This window comes from Periplaneta americana, chromosome 5, assembly GCF_040183065.1.
Source record: "Periplaneta americana isolate PAMFEO1 chromosome 5, P.americana_PAMFEO1_priV1, whole genome shotgun sequence".
NCBI classification, from domain to species: domain Eukaryota; kingdom Metazoa; phylum Arthropoda; class Insecta; order Blattodea; family Blattidae; genus Periplaneta; species Periplaneta americana.
In genome coordinates, this window is record NC_091121.1 from 97,557,978 (window position 1) to 97,578,001 (window position 20,024).

At 36.4% G+C, this 20,024-nt stretch overlaps 1 protein-coding gene across 1 annotated transcript in view; it reads right to left on the reverse strand.

The window, feature by feature from the left end:
* Positions 1-1,213: 1,213 nt before the first annotated feature.
* The window catches only part of LOC138700031 (probable cytochrome P450 304a1), an 83,717-nt gene continuing 64,906 nt past the window's right edge, over positions 1,214-20,024 (reverse strand). The window contains exons 8-10 of the mRNA XM_069826321.1: positions 17,996-18,113; positions 16,044-16,185; positions 1,214-4,902 (exon numbers count right to left, since the gene is read on the reverse strand). Coding sequence (XP_069682422.1) covers positions 4,718-4,902; positions 16,044-16,185; positions 17,996-18,113 — 445 coding nt within the window. The 3' untranslated portion in view covers positions 1,214-4,717. The remainder of the gene's footprint in view (positions 4,903-16,043; positions 16,186-17,995; positions 18,114-20,024) is intronic.

Sequence of the window (20,024 nt, forward strand, 5' to 3'; positions counted from 1 at the left end):
GTTGGCCGGGATCCGACGGAATAAGCGCCGTCTTAAATCACGAAGTGATTTACGCTTATCATATATATATTATTTTAATGTACCGAAGTACATATGGTTTTTCCATGCAGATATTCTGCGTCATCATACGATGAAACCCAAGAGTTGGAGCTTAATCTGAGACGATTCTGTCCGACGCCGGGGTGGTATCCGGTGTGGCTTAGCGGATAAAGCATCAGCACGTAGAGCTGAAAACCCGGGTTCAAATCCCGGCGCCGGAGAGAATTTTTCTCCGTTCCATTACTCTTTCATCGTATGATGACGCAGAATATCTGCATGGAAATATCACATGTACTTCGGTACATTAAAATAATATATATTTTTTGCAGTTTTTCAAATGAATTTCGAAACGATGCTAGTAACAAAACAAATGGCCTGAATTGAAGTAGCTCAATATTCGTTATCTTGTGTATCAGTGCTCTGGTCTCCGATCATGCGCAGTGTCTTACATCTGAGGCTTAGGAATATTCAATCGTCTCATTCTTTTCCATGGAAACTGTACGTATTAATTATTGTCATTTTAGATTGAGCAAAAGAGTGGGCAGGAAAATTTTTGGTTGGGCTGGCGCCCTAATTTAGCAAACTTGATGGATATAAACACAGAATTATCTACATTTCAGATCAAATATTGGCTACCACCATTCATAACGCACTGAGGAATAAAGCAAAAACATATACGAAGATGAAATTTTATTTTCTAACAATTTGGCCTTACGCTATTATTTATTTTTATTTCCATTTCATTTATTGTATTCCACAGATTATACATTAGCATTGAAGCTTTAAGATGTGGAACAAGTCAAGAATATAGAATTTTTTTGAGAGAGAAATAGTAGGGTTATGGACGACAAGTAAAACCGAGGGTAAAATTCATAGCACAGCTTTGTAGTTGCTGAGAACAACTGAAGAATGCTTGTGAATGGTTAAAATGAGGAATGACGAAATACGAGGAGAGGTACATATAATTATGTTCTATTAATGACAAAATTAAACATGATCATAATAAATGGCTACATCACATACGAGAAGATAGGGTGCATAATTCAAGACCTCCAAAAGCCACTTGATAACTACTGAAAATAAAAAAGAGAGGCACCAAACGGTACGGAAAGAGATAGATATGCTGTGATGATGGAACAGGCAGGATGCTTCTCCTCTGACATGTGGGAGAAGATTTTAAAGCTGTTACTCTTATTTATTTATCTTTGGATTGTTTTAAATGAATAATATATAGTTTATACACAATTTTAGGCAAGCGAAATATTTTACAATTCATTTTGAATTCAGGTTAATATATTGGATAATGTAAGAATGTATCTGATGATGTCGCAAGAGCGATGAAAACGTTAATACAAACAGCGAAATATGTAATACAAACGAACTACTCCCTAAATATTGTGTGATTAGTCATAGACTGAAAATAATATAACCATTTAAAAGTTTATTTTATAAAAATATTTTATTTGGTTTATAAAAAAGTAGGTTAATACAATGTTAGGTGTACAATACAGTAGGCCTATATAAAAATGGAGTAACAGAATTAACATCTACATTATAGTATGTGAATATGAGACAGTTGAACTAAAACAATAAGGCCTATGTATATTCACTGTAGTAACATACTCATGTAATAACCTTATAACTAGGAGGAAGATTCATAAGCACCAAAAACAGCAAAATATGTATACACGTATGCACTTAAAACCGCGATACATGTATGCACTAAAAGTACCAAAATATGCACTCTTAAAAAAAAAAGAAAAAAAAAAAAACTAGCAATTTATTATTATACATCTTGATGACAACTTTTAAAACTGCATCACTTCGGAATATGTATGATAAGACTTTCTTGTGTTAAATTCCAACGTATCTTGTTTACATGTTTCGACCTATTTATGGGTCATCCTCAGAACTGGTCGTTAGTTTTGGCGCCTCTTGTTACGTTTACTGTGGGGGTGTGTTCGTGTGGTATAATGTAGAGTCAAAGAGTGTGAGAGTTCTGAAATTGAGTTGTGTGTTGAGAATTTCGTTGGGGTGTCTCTTCGTGTGACTGTATATGTCATATTGCTCTAGTGTGTTTAGTTCCTGGCTTTTTGGTTAGATGTGTAGTATTTCCATGTGTGTGTTGATGTCTCTGTGGGTGTGGTTAGCATTTGTGATGTGTTCTGTATATGTGGAGGTGTTCTGTAATTTTCTTATAGCTGTGATGTGTTCTTTGTAATGTAGCCATAACAAAATTACAAAACACCTCCACATATGCAGAACACATTACAAATGCCAACTACACTCACAGAGACATCAACACAGACATGGAAATACTACACATCCAATCAGAAAGCCAGAACCTAAACACACTAGAACAATATGAAATATACAGATACACGAAAACACACCCCAACGAAATTCTTAACACACAACTCAATTTCAGAACACACACGCTTTTTGACTCCACATTATACCGCACGAACACACCCCACAGGAAACAAAACAAGAGGCTCCAAGACCAACAACGACAAGTTCTGAGGATGACCCATAAATAGGTCGAAACATGTAAACAAGGCACGTTAGAATTTAACACAAAGTCTTATCATACATATTCCCACAATTTATTACTTTTCTGTTATACATAAGAATATTGAGACACCATCAGTTGCTAATTTTTCATGTTTTTTCAACCCATTGCTTAAGCAGTAAGTACTCTTCTAGCACATTTTTCGTTAGGCATCTTTGATAAAACTAATTAAAAATTGATAATTTTCTTGCAGCTATTCTGTTCTAAAATACAATGCACTCTACACACAGTCGAAGTTTCTAAGTCCTGTCACTATAACAAAATTAAATATCCTTACTTACCAAGTTGGCAAGTAAAAAACAGAAAATCGCATTGCCGTGCTTCTATTATTGTTGATAGGTGGCGAAATTCGAGTTTAGCGAGTGGAAAGAAATCTATGAACTTATTATTATTTTATTTTTTTTTTTTAAGGATTGCGCATGTGTTGGTAGTGTAAAGGAATAATTTATCAAGAGAGAATCTAAGATATTATATATAATCTCATTGGTTAAAATGGACAATCTGTCTTTTTTTAACCCGAGACATCCTAGCATATGTACTGCTGACATACCATTTCCTGTAACAAGGACAAACTTGTATCCATTTTTTGAAGAATCTGAAATATGCACTAAAAGCCCATCTTGTGGAAATTTAAAAGTGTTTCATTAATAAAGCCAGAGATAAAAAAAAATGCAATTATAGTTTCTCATGTAATAGAGGAATCTTCTAAAGTGAAGGATTCTTCTACTTTACTGAAGCTCAAAGGACCCTCTTATCAACGAAATCCGGTTTACAAAGATATTCAAACCTGATGCAAATCAAGCAGAAGTGTATGAGGAAAGTATTCATAAGTTGGTGCAAAAATTCATAGATGGACAGAATTGTTTGCTGTTTACATATGGAAGCAGTAGCCCAGGAAAAACACATACATTTTCTAGGAACGCATCTTGACCCAGGTATCATTCCACGTGCAATAAGAATTCTGTTCAACAGTATTCACGGGAGAGAGAGAGCTCTTCATGCAAGTATGAACCAGACATGGTCTCTCTTATCTTACAACTGGATGAAAAATCAATCCATGAGGAACTTGCTTACAAAGAGAAAATATTGTCATGGACGAAGGATAAATGCAATGGTTATAATGCCATTCACTCAAGCAAGTCGACACTTTCCATGAATTCTGATGTAAGTTTGGGCAAACAGTCCTGAATACAGTTATAGCACAATTAGTGGCAACACAGATTTTGTAGTTGACTTAATAATAAAAATGTCAACATACATGACCAACTTGGAGTCAGGCCACAAAGGGGAAAAACACTGGAGGAGGGGAGTTCGACCCGGTGCTGTGGGTTCCACTTCGGCGAGAGCGCTTTTGAGTGCTTTGTTGATTGTCAAGGATTTGTCCAAAATGATTAGCTGACAACAGTGCTCTGTCTTCATGTTATCAGATTGAAATAAATAAAATATAAATACTTGATTAAATGGCGATCTTACTCGTGTTAATTGAGTAAGCATGTGCGGCTTACAGCTGTTTCGGTGCTTCTACTAGTAGGCTCTGAGGATGGTGTGAAGAAGCACCGAAACAGCTGTAACCCGCACATTCTTACACAATTAACACGAGTAAGATCGCCAATTAATTATTTATATTCAAGTGTTAAAAGTAGTGTACGAAAGATTAAACATGGACTATCAAAATAAAATCTAAATCCTGCAACGTGTTTCAATGCCTGTGTTTCTTCTGTATTTCATTTTTTCGATTTTCGGTATAATTAATCACATTTTAAGCATCACATTGTTAAAAATAACAAAATATTTTATATCCCCTAAAAGCTGAATTATGCATTGACTCCTTAAATATGAATTATAAAATCTTTACAGTTGGTTAGAAATAACTTGAAATGCATTTATATAATGGTAGAATATGATTTGGAACCAAGGAATAAAACAACATGCAAATATGATAAAATCCTCTCCCTATTCATAACTGACATATTACGTATTTGTCACCATTACCTAAGTATTTAAAAAATTTGGACGATAGTAACAATCAGAGATTTTCCATGCATAGGAAAGTAACTGTCGAATAGTCCACTGGAATATACGTAATAAAAAAGTTGCTCAAAAACGTCACTCCCTCGGTTCAAATCTCACCCAGAAGTCATTCTTCGTAACAATGATCCCTGGTCTGTCGGGTTCCATGGTGGGGAGAGGCTTCCCAGGAACTCCCTTGACGGTGAAATTCTGCATTAGGGCCGACAATGTGAGAAACATGAAGTGTCTTGAGTACGTTTCTCCTGCACATAGTCGCTTACCTGTAAAATGATTGTTGGAGATACTTTTAACAAGTCCTCAGCTGTAGCTAAAGATGTAAAGTAATTTCGCATTGTCAGTGTTCGTTAAGAAGGTTAACAAGTGTGTTTTGCAGCACTAAATTCAGTAACTTGCAGTAAAGTGTTTTAATAATAATAATAATAATAATAATAATAATAATAATAATAATAATAATAATAATAATAATAATAATAATAATATGCATTTTAGCTGGCAGAGTTAAAGCCGTAAGGCCTTCTCTTCCAATCAACCAGCGAAAAGTATACATACATACATATGAACTTAGAAGTTACAAAGATCACACCAAATTGAATTCGATAAAAGTTAGGTGTATACAAGATTATATTATAGATAGAAAAAACATTAGGCTGGTTGGAGATAATGTTATTTCTAAGTTGTGAATTTAAATAAAACTGGTGACCGTGACAGGAATACAGAAATATGACTTCACCATGACATAGACGTAAGGAAGGTTGTTTCCGATCTTTGGTGAGTTGAGATTATGATTGTGGCACTGCTGTGTATGTGTTAGGGTCAGTTTTATAAGTAAGGAACAAGACATTTGGCATTAATTTTATAGAAGTGACAAGCTGCAAAGGTGCCTAAAATAATTTAGCCCTTTTGAAAAGATTACGTCGCTGTCCATTACGACGCAAGCTAGTGTTATTCTTCAATTTTATAAGTGTGCAATATCTGAATTTTACAGTATCAAAACAAGGATGTGTTAAATAAAATTGAAATGGCCATTCATGCGTATGAGTCTAAAAGGAAACAGGTGAACTCCAGACATTGTGGGGAAAGTGAAGTCCTTTGTCTAGCGTTGGGCATAGGCTGACCAGACGTCCCCGATTTGCGGGGACAGTCCCCGGTTTTGAGTTACTGTTCCCGGGGAGAAAATGTCCCCGCTTTTGTCCCCAGAAGCTTTGATTTTGTTTCAATAACATTTTATTGGAACTGCTGCGATTCATGCGCATTTATGAACGGTTCTCAGTATCAAACAGAAGAACCAGCGAGCACATCATGAGATATTCTGCACTCTTCGAAAAGAACGTAGCATCTTTTTCTTTGGTCATCTTAGCATTCGCGTTGCGTAAAAGCGTTAGAACTGCGCAGCGTCCATTTGTAAGCAGTTCAAAACTTGAGAAATTTTGTGACAAACCAACAGGTGAAAAGTGGTATGAAGTTTTTCAACATTTCAAAAAAAAAAAAAAAAAAATCCACCCCATTTCAAAATCTTCGTAAAATAGTGTCATTAATCATGTGTCTTCCAGTCAATAATTCATCATTTGAAAGACTTTTCTCCACAATGAACTCAACCTGAACTGATGAAAAGTCAAGAAATAAAGTTGAAACAGTTAAAGCTTTTTTACAAGTGAAAACAAGCTTTCATTTCTCATGTGAAACACTTAGTGTGAAGCTGAATGGGAATGAACAGACCCTTAAAAAGATACAATCTTCAGACAAATACTTGTAAAATGTGTGTGTGCGTGTGCGTGCGTGTTAGAGTTCATTGTGTACAATATTATGTAAAAGACATCAATGCATGCGTCAGTACCAGTACTGAAGTTGAATTCTTAGTGGCTATAATTATACAGGGTGGACCGCTCGAATGTACCTAATTTCAATTGTATGTGACTGGTAAACGGTTGAAGATAGAAACCTACAGTAACGATTATATAAAAGGAAAACTCAACAAGTTTCGATATGCACATCACCATATCTTTATGTGAGCTCCAGCTGTCACTGTGCCGATATCGAGGCGATGAACGATTTCTTGCCAAGCACGTTGGAGCATGTCTTTTGGAATGCTCTCAATAGCCTCTATGATGCGCTCCCGAAGATCACGAAAGTCTCTGACTGGGGTAGCGTACACTTTATCTTTGACGAAGTCCCAGAGAAAGAAATCGAGCGCTGTTAAATCCGGAGATCTCGGGGGCCAAGCGATTGGCTGCATGTGTTCAATTTGTGGAAAGAAGAACTGCTCCAGCATGCCAAGATATTTGGTACCACACACAGTTTTCCCGGCGAAGAAAAACGGTCCAATGACTTGTTGCTGTGACAAACCGCACCATACATTTAACTTGGGACTATCACGAACGTGCTCTTGTATAGCATGAGAATTTTGCGATCCCCAGATCAGCACATTATGCCGATTTACTTTAGCCGACACATGGAACGTGGCTTCGTCCGAGAAGAAAATCTTTTAGACATAAAGTCAGGATCAGCGCCGAGACTGTCTAGCATCGTATTGGCGAATTCCACTCGTTTGGGTTTGTCATCCGGCTCCACACGCTGCATTAACTGCACTTTGTATGCGTACAGTTTGAGACGTTCTTGGACATTTCGTTGCAATGTTGATTTTGGTACTTGAAGTTCCCGCGAAGCTCTTCTTAATGGCTTCCGCTGGCTTCGATCATACGCGGCTTGAACATTTTCAACCATTTCGTCGGATGTTCTACGACCACCACCATGCTTCTTCAACACCAATCCTGTAGCTAAACATGTATCGTGCCACTTCTTAATGCTTTTAGCAGTTGATGCATCATAGTTAAACACTCGCCGATACTCCCTTTGAACTCTAACAATTGATTTAAACTCCGCATACCACAACACAGTTTGCGCTTTCATCTGCAGTGTCGCCATTTTGACAATCGATAGAATCTACGAAAAAAGCCGTGTCTGCGCACCATCTACAGATAGGATTCGAAACTTGAGTTTTCCTTTCATATAAACGTTACCGTAAGTTTCTATCTTCAATGTCACATACAAACTGAAATTAGGTACTTTCGATGGGTCCATCCTGTATTTAAGAATTATGTATGTTTATGCATTTAAATTTTAAGAAGTGCAGATACTCTACAAATTTAGTGTGCGAAGTTCTATCATTGTATCTACTGTTACAAGTATTTTCTGCAATATTTTAACGGTGAGTGACTAGGTAAGCGTTTGTAGTTTTTCTTGAAATTTTCGATGTCCCCTGCTGGACCATAAAAAATTTGGTCAGCCTAGTTGGGCATCTCACTGATTTTTGTGGAAGAGCGCCCATTTCCTCCACTGTGGAACCTAAGTGCAAGCAACCAAACTGGATATGTTCATGCGTGTCGCGGTAGGCAGTAACTCTATCAAGTGGAGTACTGCTGTGTTACAGTCAGAATGAAGTCGGTGTGCAATATTTCAATAATTATGACTGGTAGATCTGTGAATAAAGGAGTGGTTTCCCCGTCAGTACATTTTAACCGAGAAGGGGAAAATATGTATTTATTTGGGGAAAGTGAAGGAAAATATCAAACAAAATAAAAGATGTCAGAAATCCAAAAAAAAAAAAAAAAAAAAAAAAAAACAAGAGTTAAATTAGCTATATGCAACTAAGATTTCTGCAAAAATAAATTTGAAAATAACCAACTATGCACGTCAAACTTGTGTTGTAGTGTTTATTTATTGTTTTACCAGTTAGCTTACTTATCTTGCATAAAATAACTCAAATTGTAATGATGATGTCAATTTTAAATTCAGACATTGGTTTATGTTGAGAACTTTGGAACAATTTATTAATAATTCTTACTGTAATATTATAAAAAAAGTAATCTATTTCAACATGTTTAGTTGTTTCATAATATATTTCTTAAATACAGAAAATAAAGTAATATAGAATCATTCATTTATTCATTTCATTTAGTATTCTGCCCAAGGGCAGGACTTTCACTGCAAACCCAGCTTTCACCAATCTTTCCTACTTTCTACCCCGAACGTTCATCATTCCTTCCAGTGCATCCTTCAGTAGATAGTTTCTTCTCACCCAGTGACCCAACCAATTCTTTTTCCCTCTTCTTGATCAGTTTCAGTGTCAGTCTTTCTTCGCTCACTCTTTCCAACACAGCTTCATTTCTTACTCTCTCTGTCCACTACACACGTTCCATTCTTCTGCATATTCACATTTCAAATGCTTCTATTCGCTTCTCTTCACTTCGTCGTAATGTCCATGTTTCTGCCCCATACAATTCACACTCCATACAAAGCACTTCGCTAATCTCTTCCTTAGTTCTTTTTCCAGAGGTCTGCAGAAAATGCTCTTTTTTTCTCTTAAAGGCTTCCCTGGCCATTGCTATACTCCTTTTGATTTCCTGGCAGCAGCTCATGTTACTGCTTATAGTACACCTCAAGTATTTGAAGCTGTTCACTTGCTCTACGCCTCATTTAGAATTCGCAAGTTTATCTTCTGTATTTTTTTTTCCTATGACCATGCTCTTCGTCTTATTTCTATTTATCTTCATTCCATACTGCTCACTGTCATTCAGCTCCAGCAGCATAATATGCACATATTTGTTCCTATGTGGCTATTGCCTTTGCCACGTCTGGTTTATGTCCTATATTCCTTTTATTGATTATTTTTTGGTTTATCCTTTCTTATTTCTTTTCATTTCTTATGTAGTGTCTTCCTTTTCTCATAGATGGCTCTCTTTTTTGTTAATTATTTTTCCCGTTAGTTTCTCTCTTTTATTATTTTATATACTGGAAAGCGAGATTACCTTTAGGTACAAAATTCTGTATTTGATTTCATTGGCAGGTTTAAATTTCTAGCCGTTCTTGTATTTACTTGAGTGAGGCGTTCCGGCTTGCCAGGGAATCGTATTCCTACCAGCTGAGAGGAAACATCGCGCATCGGTAAGCTGACCGAGAATAGAGATCGCTAAGCGATCGTGAGTGGAGTTGGATTTTCTACCAGGTCGGGATCCGAGTGGGGCTCGACCGGCATAGGCTGAGTGGAAGTCATCATGAGGAGACTTCGTTCCTGGGCACAGAAACGCATAAGTTCAGAATGCACGGTCGATAGTGTTGTGTTGGTCGAGTGGACTGGGAGATGGAGCGCGTCGTTACTTCGTGTCTCAACATGTGAACAGTCCGTCATAATACGGCATGAAATATATTTCACCCCGTACAGATGCAGTATCTACAGTACATTCCTACTGCAGACAATAAATGTCTACCATTAAAGTATTAAAGTGAGTTGTTAGCTTCAATCAGGTGCCCCTACGCAAAAGCCTGTTACATGTAACGCAGCCAAGCAGCAATACACACAACGGTAATGCACATTACGGACCCACCTGTGCTGTTGCAGTCACCCCACACGGGTCATGATGTCATTTATACTCCGTGTACTCTAAACCTCATACTATGGTCTGTCCAAAACTACTTCCGACGTGACAAATGGCGCCTTTAGCATGTTACCATGACAACCATTGAAATCAACCAATCAAGAAAGACGCGTAACCTGGTAACGGGACGGTGTTGTCGTGTCTATGTTTACAAGTTGCACTTGAATACCACGGCGTAGTGATGAATATAGTGCCCGGAATGACTTTCAGTTTGGCTGGTTAGAGCGTGCTTTGTGTGAATTAAAAATATTATTTAGTTGTATTATTGTTTTAGTATATCGATAATAATTATTGTGTTTAAATCATATTAGACGTATTATCTTCATTGTCATTGGTGGAGTGTGTGACTAGTGTGCGTTTCTAGTTTCTGCGAGATTTTTAAACAGATGACTTGTGCAATGTCGGAAGGAAGAAAAGGCAGGCGAAGAACAAAGAATATTGGACAAGATGCCCCGTTAGAGAGTCAAACGCGAGAGATGGTGTGTAATGTAAGAGAGTATTTTGAGAGGGAAAAGATAATGGAGGGCCTATTTTACCTTTGGCGCAAGTCATAATGAGAACTGCTCTTTGTGTTAAAATTAATAAAAGCACTGTTATCGATATTGGAAAAGAAAAAGGCCGTGTAGATTTTTAATCATAGATATTTTTACAGTTTACAATTTTTTCAACGCCTTTCTAACGGTATTATATTGAATAATAATAATAATAATAATAATAATAATAATAATAATAATAATAAACTGATAAAATAATAATGTACACAAATTTTAATGCCTAGCGTTAAACAAATTGGTTGGAAGTGTATATGTTCAAGTCAGCTGTTCATTACTGCACTCTATCGGCAGCGTGCTCGCTTACACGAAAGATGGGCAACATGACAACACTGCTCACCCTTCTCTGTAAGCTGTCAAGTCGGAAGTAGTTTTGGTCAAAGTATAGTTACTCTGTGTTCCTAGGCCGAAGCCTGGTCTTGAGTTACATTAGTAGCAGCCGACCGAGGTTCGACGCACGTCGCGCTGATTTCTACTTTTCGTCTGTACATATGGAGCAGTCTCTGTCGCGGATTCAAGAGTTTGGTGATGTGGTCTCGCCATTTTGGTGTATTTGCTAGCTCTACAGCTACGGTTTGGCCACAGTCTACTATATACAGTCGCGAAGCTTGAGGTGTTTTTTTGCAAATCTTGTGATAAAGCGCTCCAAGCGGTTAGCAACTAGAAACAATAGACTGTCCATGGTCGACTTTGGACTGTGTCGTATTTCTATCGAGTGCTAGCTCGTTGCGTATTTCACATTGATGCTTGTGAAATGTTCGTTATTGGTTGTAATGAAAATGTTAATGGCTAAAATATAATAATTGGAATAATAATATGGGACAAGGAGGAGACGTTTGTAGTGCTATAAATTGTAGCAACAGTAAGAGAAAGAGGCCAGAGTTATCCTTTTTCCGAAATCTGAAAGATTCAGAAAGGATCCTGGGTTTCCACAAGAATGCTGTGCAGAAACAAAACTGTTAATTTGAAGTTCTTTGTGACTGTTAGAATACATTATATCCTTAAATTTCACAATGAAATGTTTCAGTCTAACCGAAAGGACATTAGATACCGGTTAAAGTTCTGTCACTTAGGCTGCTAAATTTCCAGAGAAATAAAGGTTAGGTCTACTTTTTTTTTTCAGAGGATATATTTTTAATTGTAGCTATTAATTTTGTTATTATATTTTATGTGTTGTTTTGCTAAAGACGTAGAAAAATTAAGTTTGTTTTAATGAAATTTATTGATCACGTTTTATTTTCAATTCTGGTGGGATTATTATTGCTTAGGCCTACTTTTTTTTCAAAGGATATGTTTTTAATTATAGCTGTTAATTTTATTGTTATTTTAATTTGTTGCTTTACTAGAGACGTAGAAAAAGTCTGTTACAATAAAATTTATTGATCACGTTTTATTTCCAATTCTGGTGTGATTATTATTGCTTAACCTCATCCCACTTTGTTAACTACGTAAGCCTACACTACAAGTACCGGTACCGGTACACGTAAGTTACTCCATTAATTCATATTTCCATTATTATTGTTGTAAAGGGAAATGCAAATTAATATTTATCGGTTTCATAGTTAATTATCGCTATAATCTTGAATGAGTGAAGCTATTATAGTAAATTTCAGTTCGTTTTGCATAAACAAAAATTATATTAACTTATTTCTTGCAGATATCTTCGAGTTTATGGTGGAATTTAATATACTTAATTAAAATAATAAATTAACTTTATGCATTTAATATTTCAATAATGGAAGGAAGGTGTTAATTTTTCCAAAAGAACACGACAACGAAAGTGTAACATATTTTGTCGTCTGCTAGGAGAGAGATCTGTGATGATGAGGCGATAGTAGCGATCCTAGTGGTGGGCAACTACCCATGTTTGCATTTTTACTACATATTGAGCTTCGCGATTGTATATAGTAGACTGTGGTTTGGCTACGGCGATCTTCGCCGACGATCATCGCTGGCGATATTCGCTGGGATTCTGTTCCGTTGATATGAATGTGCCTGGTTTCTTTACGGCGATGAACGTCAACGAACGTCGTTGGGCTCGACGAACATCGTCGGCGTTTGCCTTGGAGGCAAAAACCTGGCGAGGATCGCCGAGAAACCAATTGTAAAATTACAGTAGGTCATGAATTAAATCATTTAATAACGTGTGATTTATACATCATAATACCATAATGGCGGTAAAACAGAAATCTTTCTGCAATTTCTCCACTAATGAAGACGAGATATTAATTAATTAAACACAAATTCCTGTTCGACATGAGCCAAAAAGAAGAACCAACGTAAACAATACCAAATTTATATTTTGTAACAGCCAGAACTGTTAATACAATTGAGTAAAGTGATTCATAATTGAAGGACACACACACACACACGATGCGGCAGATTTAGCTACTGAAGCAAAAGTTTGAGTGTGAAATAGTAAGTGAAGTGGAATTCCGAGCAAAGGAGAGAAGTGCAACAACCTCCTCACATTTTTTTTTTATTTGTAACATTATTTCCTAAATAAATGCTCCTAAATGAAAAAATAACATTGTAAAAAGTAAAAATAAAGTGTTTATATAATTGGTTTTTACCTTAAAGTTATGCTTATCTTTCAGATGGGCTTATTGGTTTGTGAATAAATGTTGTGGGTAATTTTAAAAATATAATTTTCAATTGAACTTAAAACAAAATGAAATTGTTCGGGAGAAAGTCTGAAATATTCCTTAAAATTGGTGGTTTCATTTTCAAGATGTCTTAATATCAGTGAATTAAAACACCCCTCTGTATATCTATTTCTAAACATGACATTAACTACTTTAAAGATCCGTACTTGTTTTTCAAGGCAAAACTTATATTATAACGTTGTCATATTGTCATCCACATATCAGCTGATCAGACATGGTCAACTATATAAAACAATCTGCTATTCATCTACGAAGTTCGCCGGTAAAGAAACCACTCTCTGACGATGACCGCTGGCGATTTCAATCCTCGGCGATGTTCGTTCGACGAAGATCGTCGTAGCCAAACCGTAGCTTACATGTCCACGTCTGGCATGTTCTAGTTATCCTCCATATTTATGGCTCGTAAAGTGCAGGACGTTGTGAGTTCTAGGAAACTAGTCTGAGTGTTACACGTTAAGTAAAGTTGACTATGGGATTTTTCGTGTGGCCCGATAATTTTATATGAGAACTGTGCCGTGAAGATTAATGTATATAATCACTCTGTTTTGGTGACTTAAAAGTGAGATCATTTATATAGGGATAGAGTGTGGGCTATACTTTCCCCTTTTGTTCGGCATATTATGGTAGTTTGTTTCTGGAATATGTAACCTTTGGTTATTATTTTTATCTTTGTATTGTGGATCTGGTAGACAGCGTGTTTTTATCCCATTGTTAGGAAAGGTATAGTCATGGAGATTTAAGTCTGTTTCTAAGAGTTTTCCAGAATTTTTTTATGGTAACGGATTTTCTGTTTTTATAATCTAAGTCATTCTGGTAACTTTTCTTTATTAATAAATTGTTATGATTAAGGCAAATGTAATAATTACATTTAAAGTAATTTACAAATTATTGGAAATTGTAAATTACTTCCTATTATCCAACAAGGCTTTTCGGACTAATTCAAGGTTTATGGGCCTTATATGGGGAATGGAAACCAAATACGTTGGTTAGTTACAATAATTCGTCATAGTACCTATAAACTAAAACAAAAAATGTATCTCACATAACAAGTAACTCCAAATGTAACGACGTTTTCAATTTCATGAAGTTTTGACATTTAAGTTGAGAACTCTGAAACAATGTATTTCTAGTCCTTTGATTATAAATATATATATATATATATATATATATTTTACTTTATTGGGTTATTTTACGACGCTGTATCAACATCTAGGTTATTTAGCGTCTGAATGAAATGAAGGTGATAATGCCAGTGAAATGAGTCCAGGGTCCAGCACAAAAGTTACCCACCATTTGCTCGTATTGGGTTGAGGGAAAACCCCGGAAAAAACCTCAACCAGATAACTTGCCCCGACCGGGATTCGAACCCGGGCCACCTGGTTTCGCGGCCAGACGCGCTGACAGTTACTCCACAGGTGTGGACTTATAAATATTTGTTACTGTAATATCATAAAAGAAATAACCCATTTAAACATGTTCGATTTGGTTTCAAAATTCATTACTTACTTACAGATGGCTTTTAAGGAACCCGAAAGTTCATTACCGCCCTCAAGTAAGCCCGCCATAGGTCCCTATCCTGTGCAAGATTAATCCACTCTCTATCATCATATCCAATCTCCCTCAAATCCATTTTAATATTATCCTCCATCTACGTCTCAGCCTCCCCAAACGTCTTTTTCCCTCCGGCCTCCCAACTAACACTCTATATGCACTTCTGGATTCGCCCATACGTGATACCTGCCCATCTTGATTTAATTTTCCTAATTATGTCAGGTGAAGAATAAAATGCGTGAAGTTCTGCGTTGTGTAACTTTCTCCATTCTCCTGTAACTTCATCCCTCTTAGCCCCAAATATTTTCCTAAGAACCTTATTCTCAAACACCCTTCAAAATTCATTAAGTTATTAAATATAGATAATGAATAAAATGATTATATATATATATATATATATACACACACACACACACCTATTTAAGGGATAGCTTTTCTTGCGTGACGAGTTGACTAGTTATAATCGCAAATAGTACGCCTATTTACAAAATATAATAAAATAACAATGAAAAAGTACAACAAATATTTGTACTTTTCTTAATGTAAAATTAAAAGATCGCCAGAGCAAGTCTTCATACTCGCAGCGTCGAGAAAAGAAGCACACAGTCCACACATGCGTGCATGATGCTCCACAAGTGCAGTCGACATATGAGCATCGCTGACAGTCTCTAGCAGTAAGCCAAAAAATTGTACTCTGAATGCAGGAAAACTTTTCTCACTACTGCTGGATTCATTTATAGGAAATTAATTCGACATGTTACTAAAAAGTCCAAAGTCAACTCTAATATCAAGATAAGGCATCGAGACATTAAGAGAATAGAACAGGAAACAGGAATTCACACTATATATTTCAGTAAAATTCTCGTAAAATGGCCGGATGCTCCTGGCATGGGGTTCTGCTCATTTTAAATTCTGAAAAGAGCTCTAGATGGTCTCTGCAAAGCCTATAAGGAGAGTGAGTGAATATAGACATGGCTGCACTACACAGAAGTCTTCATGAGTGGAAGTTGAAATGTAGAGTTATAATCAGAGTGAAGGGACATCAAATATAAATGGTGGAGATATGGTTGTTCTTAAGGTAATACCCAAGTGAGATTCTTCATCAAAGATCGAAAACAACCCTCCGTATGTTGACTGAAAATAAATATCGTATCATATCATACATATTGAGAAAATGAAAGCTGTTTGCAGAAAAACTGACCTGCTCCGAATGGCAAAGAATAGTCCTTCTTGAGTAGTTGTCCATGGACATCCAGAAATCTCTCCGGCCGATATACCTCTGGATCTTCCCAAAATTCCGGATCGTTGTGGAAACTCCACAGGTTCACAACCATCAAAGTGTCCTGAATTCAGACATTTCAGATTCTCATACACATCATTTCACAATGAAGAATGGAGAGTCCAGATATGATTATGAAAGTGGCCAAATTATACTATTTTATCCCATAAAAACTAACTGTACCAGAAAAATAATATCCATGCATCTTCGACGATTGAATTTTCTGATGTTTATTGACGATACTACATCTGAACCTTATCACGTATGAAATTCAGAGCTACAGTTTAACATATTATACAACTGTTGTTCATTTTTAACCGAAATATCTCCATTCTATTATACGGATCTAACGAAAAAAATGAGCAAAACTTCAGGTATGGATTCCTCATATGTATAGAATAAAAATGGTTATACGAAGTTTATTTCATAAATAATGCACACGTTGGTAAAACTGTGAAGTGAATAACTCAACACCTCTGAAAATTACGAGTACATCGGTTGCAGTTGAAGGCTTAACGAAAAAGGACGTGTGTTAGTTTTATCCATAGCATACTCTGTGTTTATGTAATTAGAGTTAGAAATGCAGCCTATAGATTTTAATCATTTAAGTATTCTAACAAATACTTGGCTATAAAAGATATTTGATTATAATCAATGTTGGTTTTCACACACGATAATATGACTAGTGTAGTGGGATTTAATCGATTAATCTAATCGATCAATTTCTGTTGTAAGATTAATCGATCAAAAATATTCAATCGAATAATCGAGTCGATTAAAATTAATCGATTGTAGTTTATATTAATTATTATTTTGTTAATACAAACTCATACTAAAAATCCGACAATTTCTGTCTCGGAAATTGCTCTCTTAAAAGAACAATATTACTGTTATTTTCTAACTGTAAACCAGGTAGCTAGGGAAAATCTTTGCACATACACTTCAGAAAGAGATGGAGATATGAGGCCAGTGACCTAGTCTATCTCTATTGAAAGTTGAAGCACAATGCGAAACCCTCATTAAGTTTTATGGTTTTCCAAGAAAACTTCCAAATTCTTGTTAGCTCATCTTCCTAGCATATGAAATACATACTTTTCTGGGATTCGTCCCCCTCATCCCTTTCAAAATAGCCTTGTCTACACTGTGTGCAAGTGAGAGCGTAACTACCTTCTTCTCTTTCTAAAATCTGGTAATTCGATTACAATAGAGGCCAGTCATCTGTTTTGACTGCTGTACTTTTGCAGTTGCAGTTTCTGTACTGAGTTTGCATATGAAAGTTGTGTGTTTAGTTTGATAAAGAAAAAAAATCAGTTATCTGTGGTTTGTGAAAAGTGTAAACTCTAATATGTCACATGAGAATTTGAATGGTAAACTCGGTGAAACGGTTGGATTAAATTGAACGATCGTGAGAAGTGCTCGACAGAAAAAAGTTTTTTTTTTGTGTTTAGTGATTCAGGAAACATTGTTACTAAACGTAGAGCGGAACTTAATTAGGAGCATGTGAATGCACTCACATGTTTAAAATCATAGATGAAGCAGTATTAACTAGGTGAGTCTTCATACTTTTTGTTATCTATGTTTGTCTAAAAAATTCTCGGAGAAATTGACACAAATTATAAGCCTCATAATAAGTATGTTAGTAAGTAATTAAAATAGTTTTGTAATATAACGATACAATATATACAGATATACAACATTTAATACTTATCACTGAAAACAAGTTAAATTTAACAATAATTGTATATTACAGTATATTGAAACATTTTTCAACTTGATCAAAACTCTATTAATCTATCGATTAATCTATTAAATTCAAATAGTTAATCGATTAAATATTTTGATCAATCAACAGCACTAGTTAATATTACTCTTACCTTGGGAATGGTGTAGCCGCCAAGTTCTGTGGATTCTGTTGCTCTGTGAACAACTGATAATGGAACCAATGTTTCTTTGCGCATCGACTCTCGCAGAACAGCCTCGTTGTACGGTAATCTAAATAGCACGTGGACCGTTAAGGCATCATTACAAATAAATTATTACAACAGATTTGGGCGTATCTTCGACCTTCTGTTAAAACATGCAGAGTGATTCTGTACTTATTGGATAAGATGGTGATGGTGATAACAGTGAACTGTAATAAAGTCTTAGTCATTTTATTATTAAGTATTTAGCCGACAGCATGCACTAATAGATTAGCGTTGTTAGCAGAAGAGGAGATGATACTAAGGGATATGCTACTGAAGTTACAAAAAATGTCATTTGTGAGCAGTATTGGATGATGATAAATGCAAACAAGACTAAGGCCATGGTCATAGGAAGAAAATTAAAGAAGGTAAACTTGCGAATTCGTAATGAGGCAGTGGAACAAGTGGACAACTTCAAACACTTGAGGTGTAGACCTAATATAAGCAGTAACATGAGCTGCTGCCAGGAAGTCAAACGGAGACAACAATGGCAAAGGAAGGTTTTAATAGAAAAAGGAGCGTCTTCTGCGGACCTCTGGAAAAATAACTAAGGAAGAGATTAGTGAAGTACTTTATATGGAGTGTGGCATTATATGGGGCAGAAACACGGACATTACGACGAAGTCAAGAGAAACGACTAGAAACATTTAAAATGTGGATATAGAGACGAATGGAACGTACGAAGCGGGCAAATAGAATAAGAAACGAAGTTGTGTTGGAAAGAGTCAGTGAAGAAAGAGTGATGCTGAAACTGATCAGGAAGAGGAAAAGGAATTGGCTGAATCACTGGCTGAGAAGACACTGCCTATTGAAGTATCACTGGAAGGAATGGTGAACGGGAGAAGAAGATATCAGATGATAGACGACATTAAGATATATGGATCATATTATGCGGAGATAAAGAGGAAGGCAGAAAATTGGAGAAAGCTGGGTTTGCAGTGTAAGACTTGCCCTTGGGCAGAACACTATGAATGAAGTAAATGAGTCACTAATTACGGAATTATTTTATTACTGTATTCAAAGTATTATTAGCAAAAGGGTAATAATTTTTACAACGTAAGTTTCACTTCTATATCATCTGAACATTGGTGAAAGAGATTTAGAATATTGTTATTATAGAAAACATTGCCACTTCGCACGTATTTCCTGGGAAAATGTGACTTAGGGCTAATATTAAATGTACCGATATTCGATTAACAGATTTCAAGTCGGGTATTTGAGAACCTGTAGCAATTGAATAACGATAATTCTTATCATAACTGTTACTGGCCAAATACATGGAATGAAGTGGAATTTACGGGAGGGAGGCAATATGGCCCAACACTGCGATAACCCTCAAGCCAGGTGCATTGTAAACCTACACCGGCTGACTATACCAAGGTTCACTGTGTACCCAGGTTTCGAGCAGGCAACCCCACTCGTCCCTGGGTAGCCCCCTCCGTGCGTCGCCAGCCAGCGATCGGAGAATGCTATGGAATGATGGTGAAATGCTGACGGAATGATGTAGATGCCTAATATGGGGAAACACGGCGTAACATTGAGAAAAACCCCAACTGCGACCTTATCCTCCACAATGAAAAATCACAGACCTGATCGGGACTCGAACTCGGGCCACCTGCGTGATAAACCGGAAGTCTGACCACTCCGCCACTGCAAGGGTTGTACAAATACAACAAAGACGTGAGTTTGTGTTTTATACAATATCCAGTTTTACAGAGTGAGTTCTACCTTAGATCATATATGTAACAGATATGTCGGGCTTATAGGCTTTGAGGTTAACAACTTTTGTCAGATTTACTACGCTGCCATCTAGTTGTTACATAAGGAGTCACGTCATAATTCCCATTTGAATTGCATTAGCGACTGTGCTGCCATCTCGTGTTCGTTTACGGCGGACGGGTGGCGATCCTGGCGGTTGTTTTCTTCAAAGTGCTGCCGA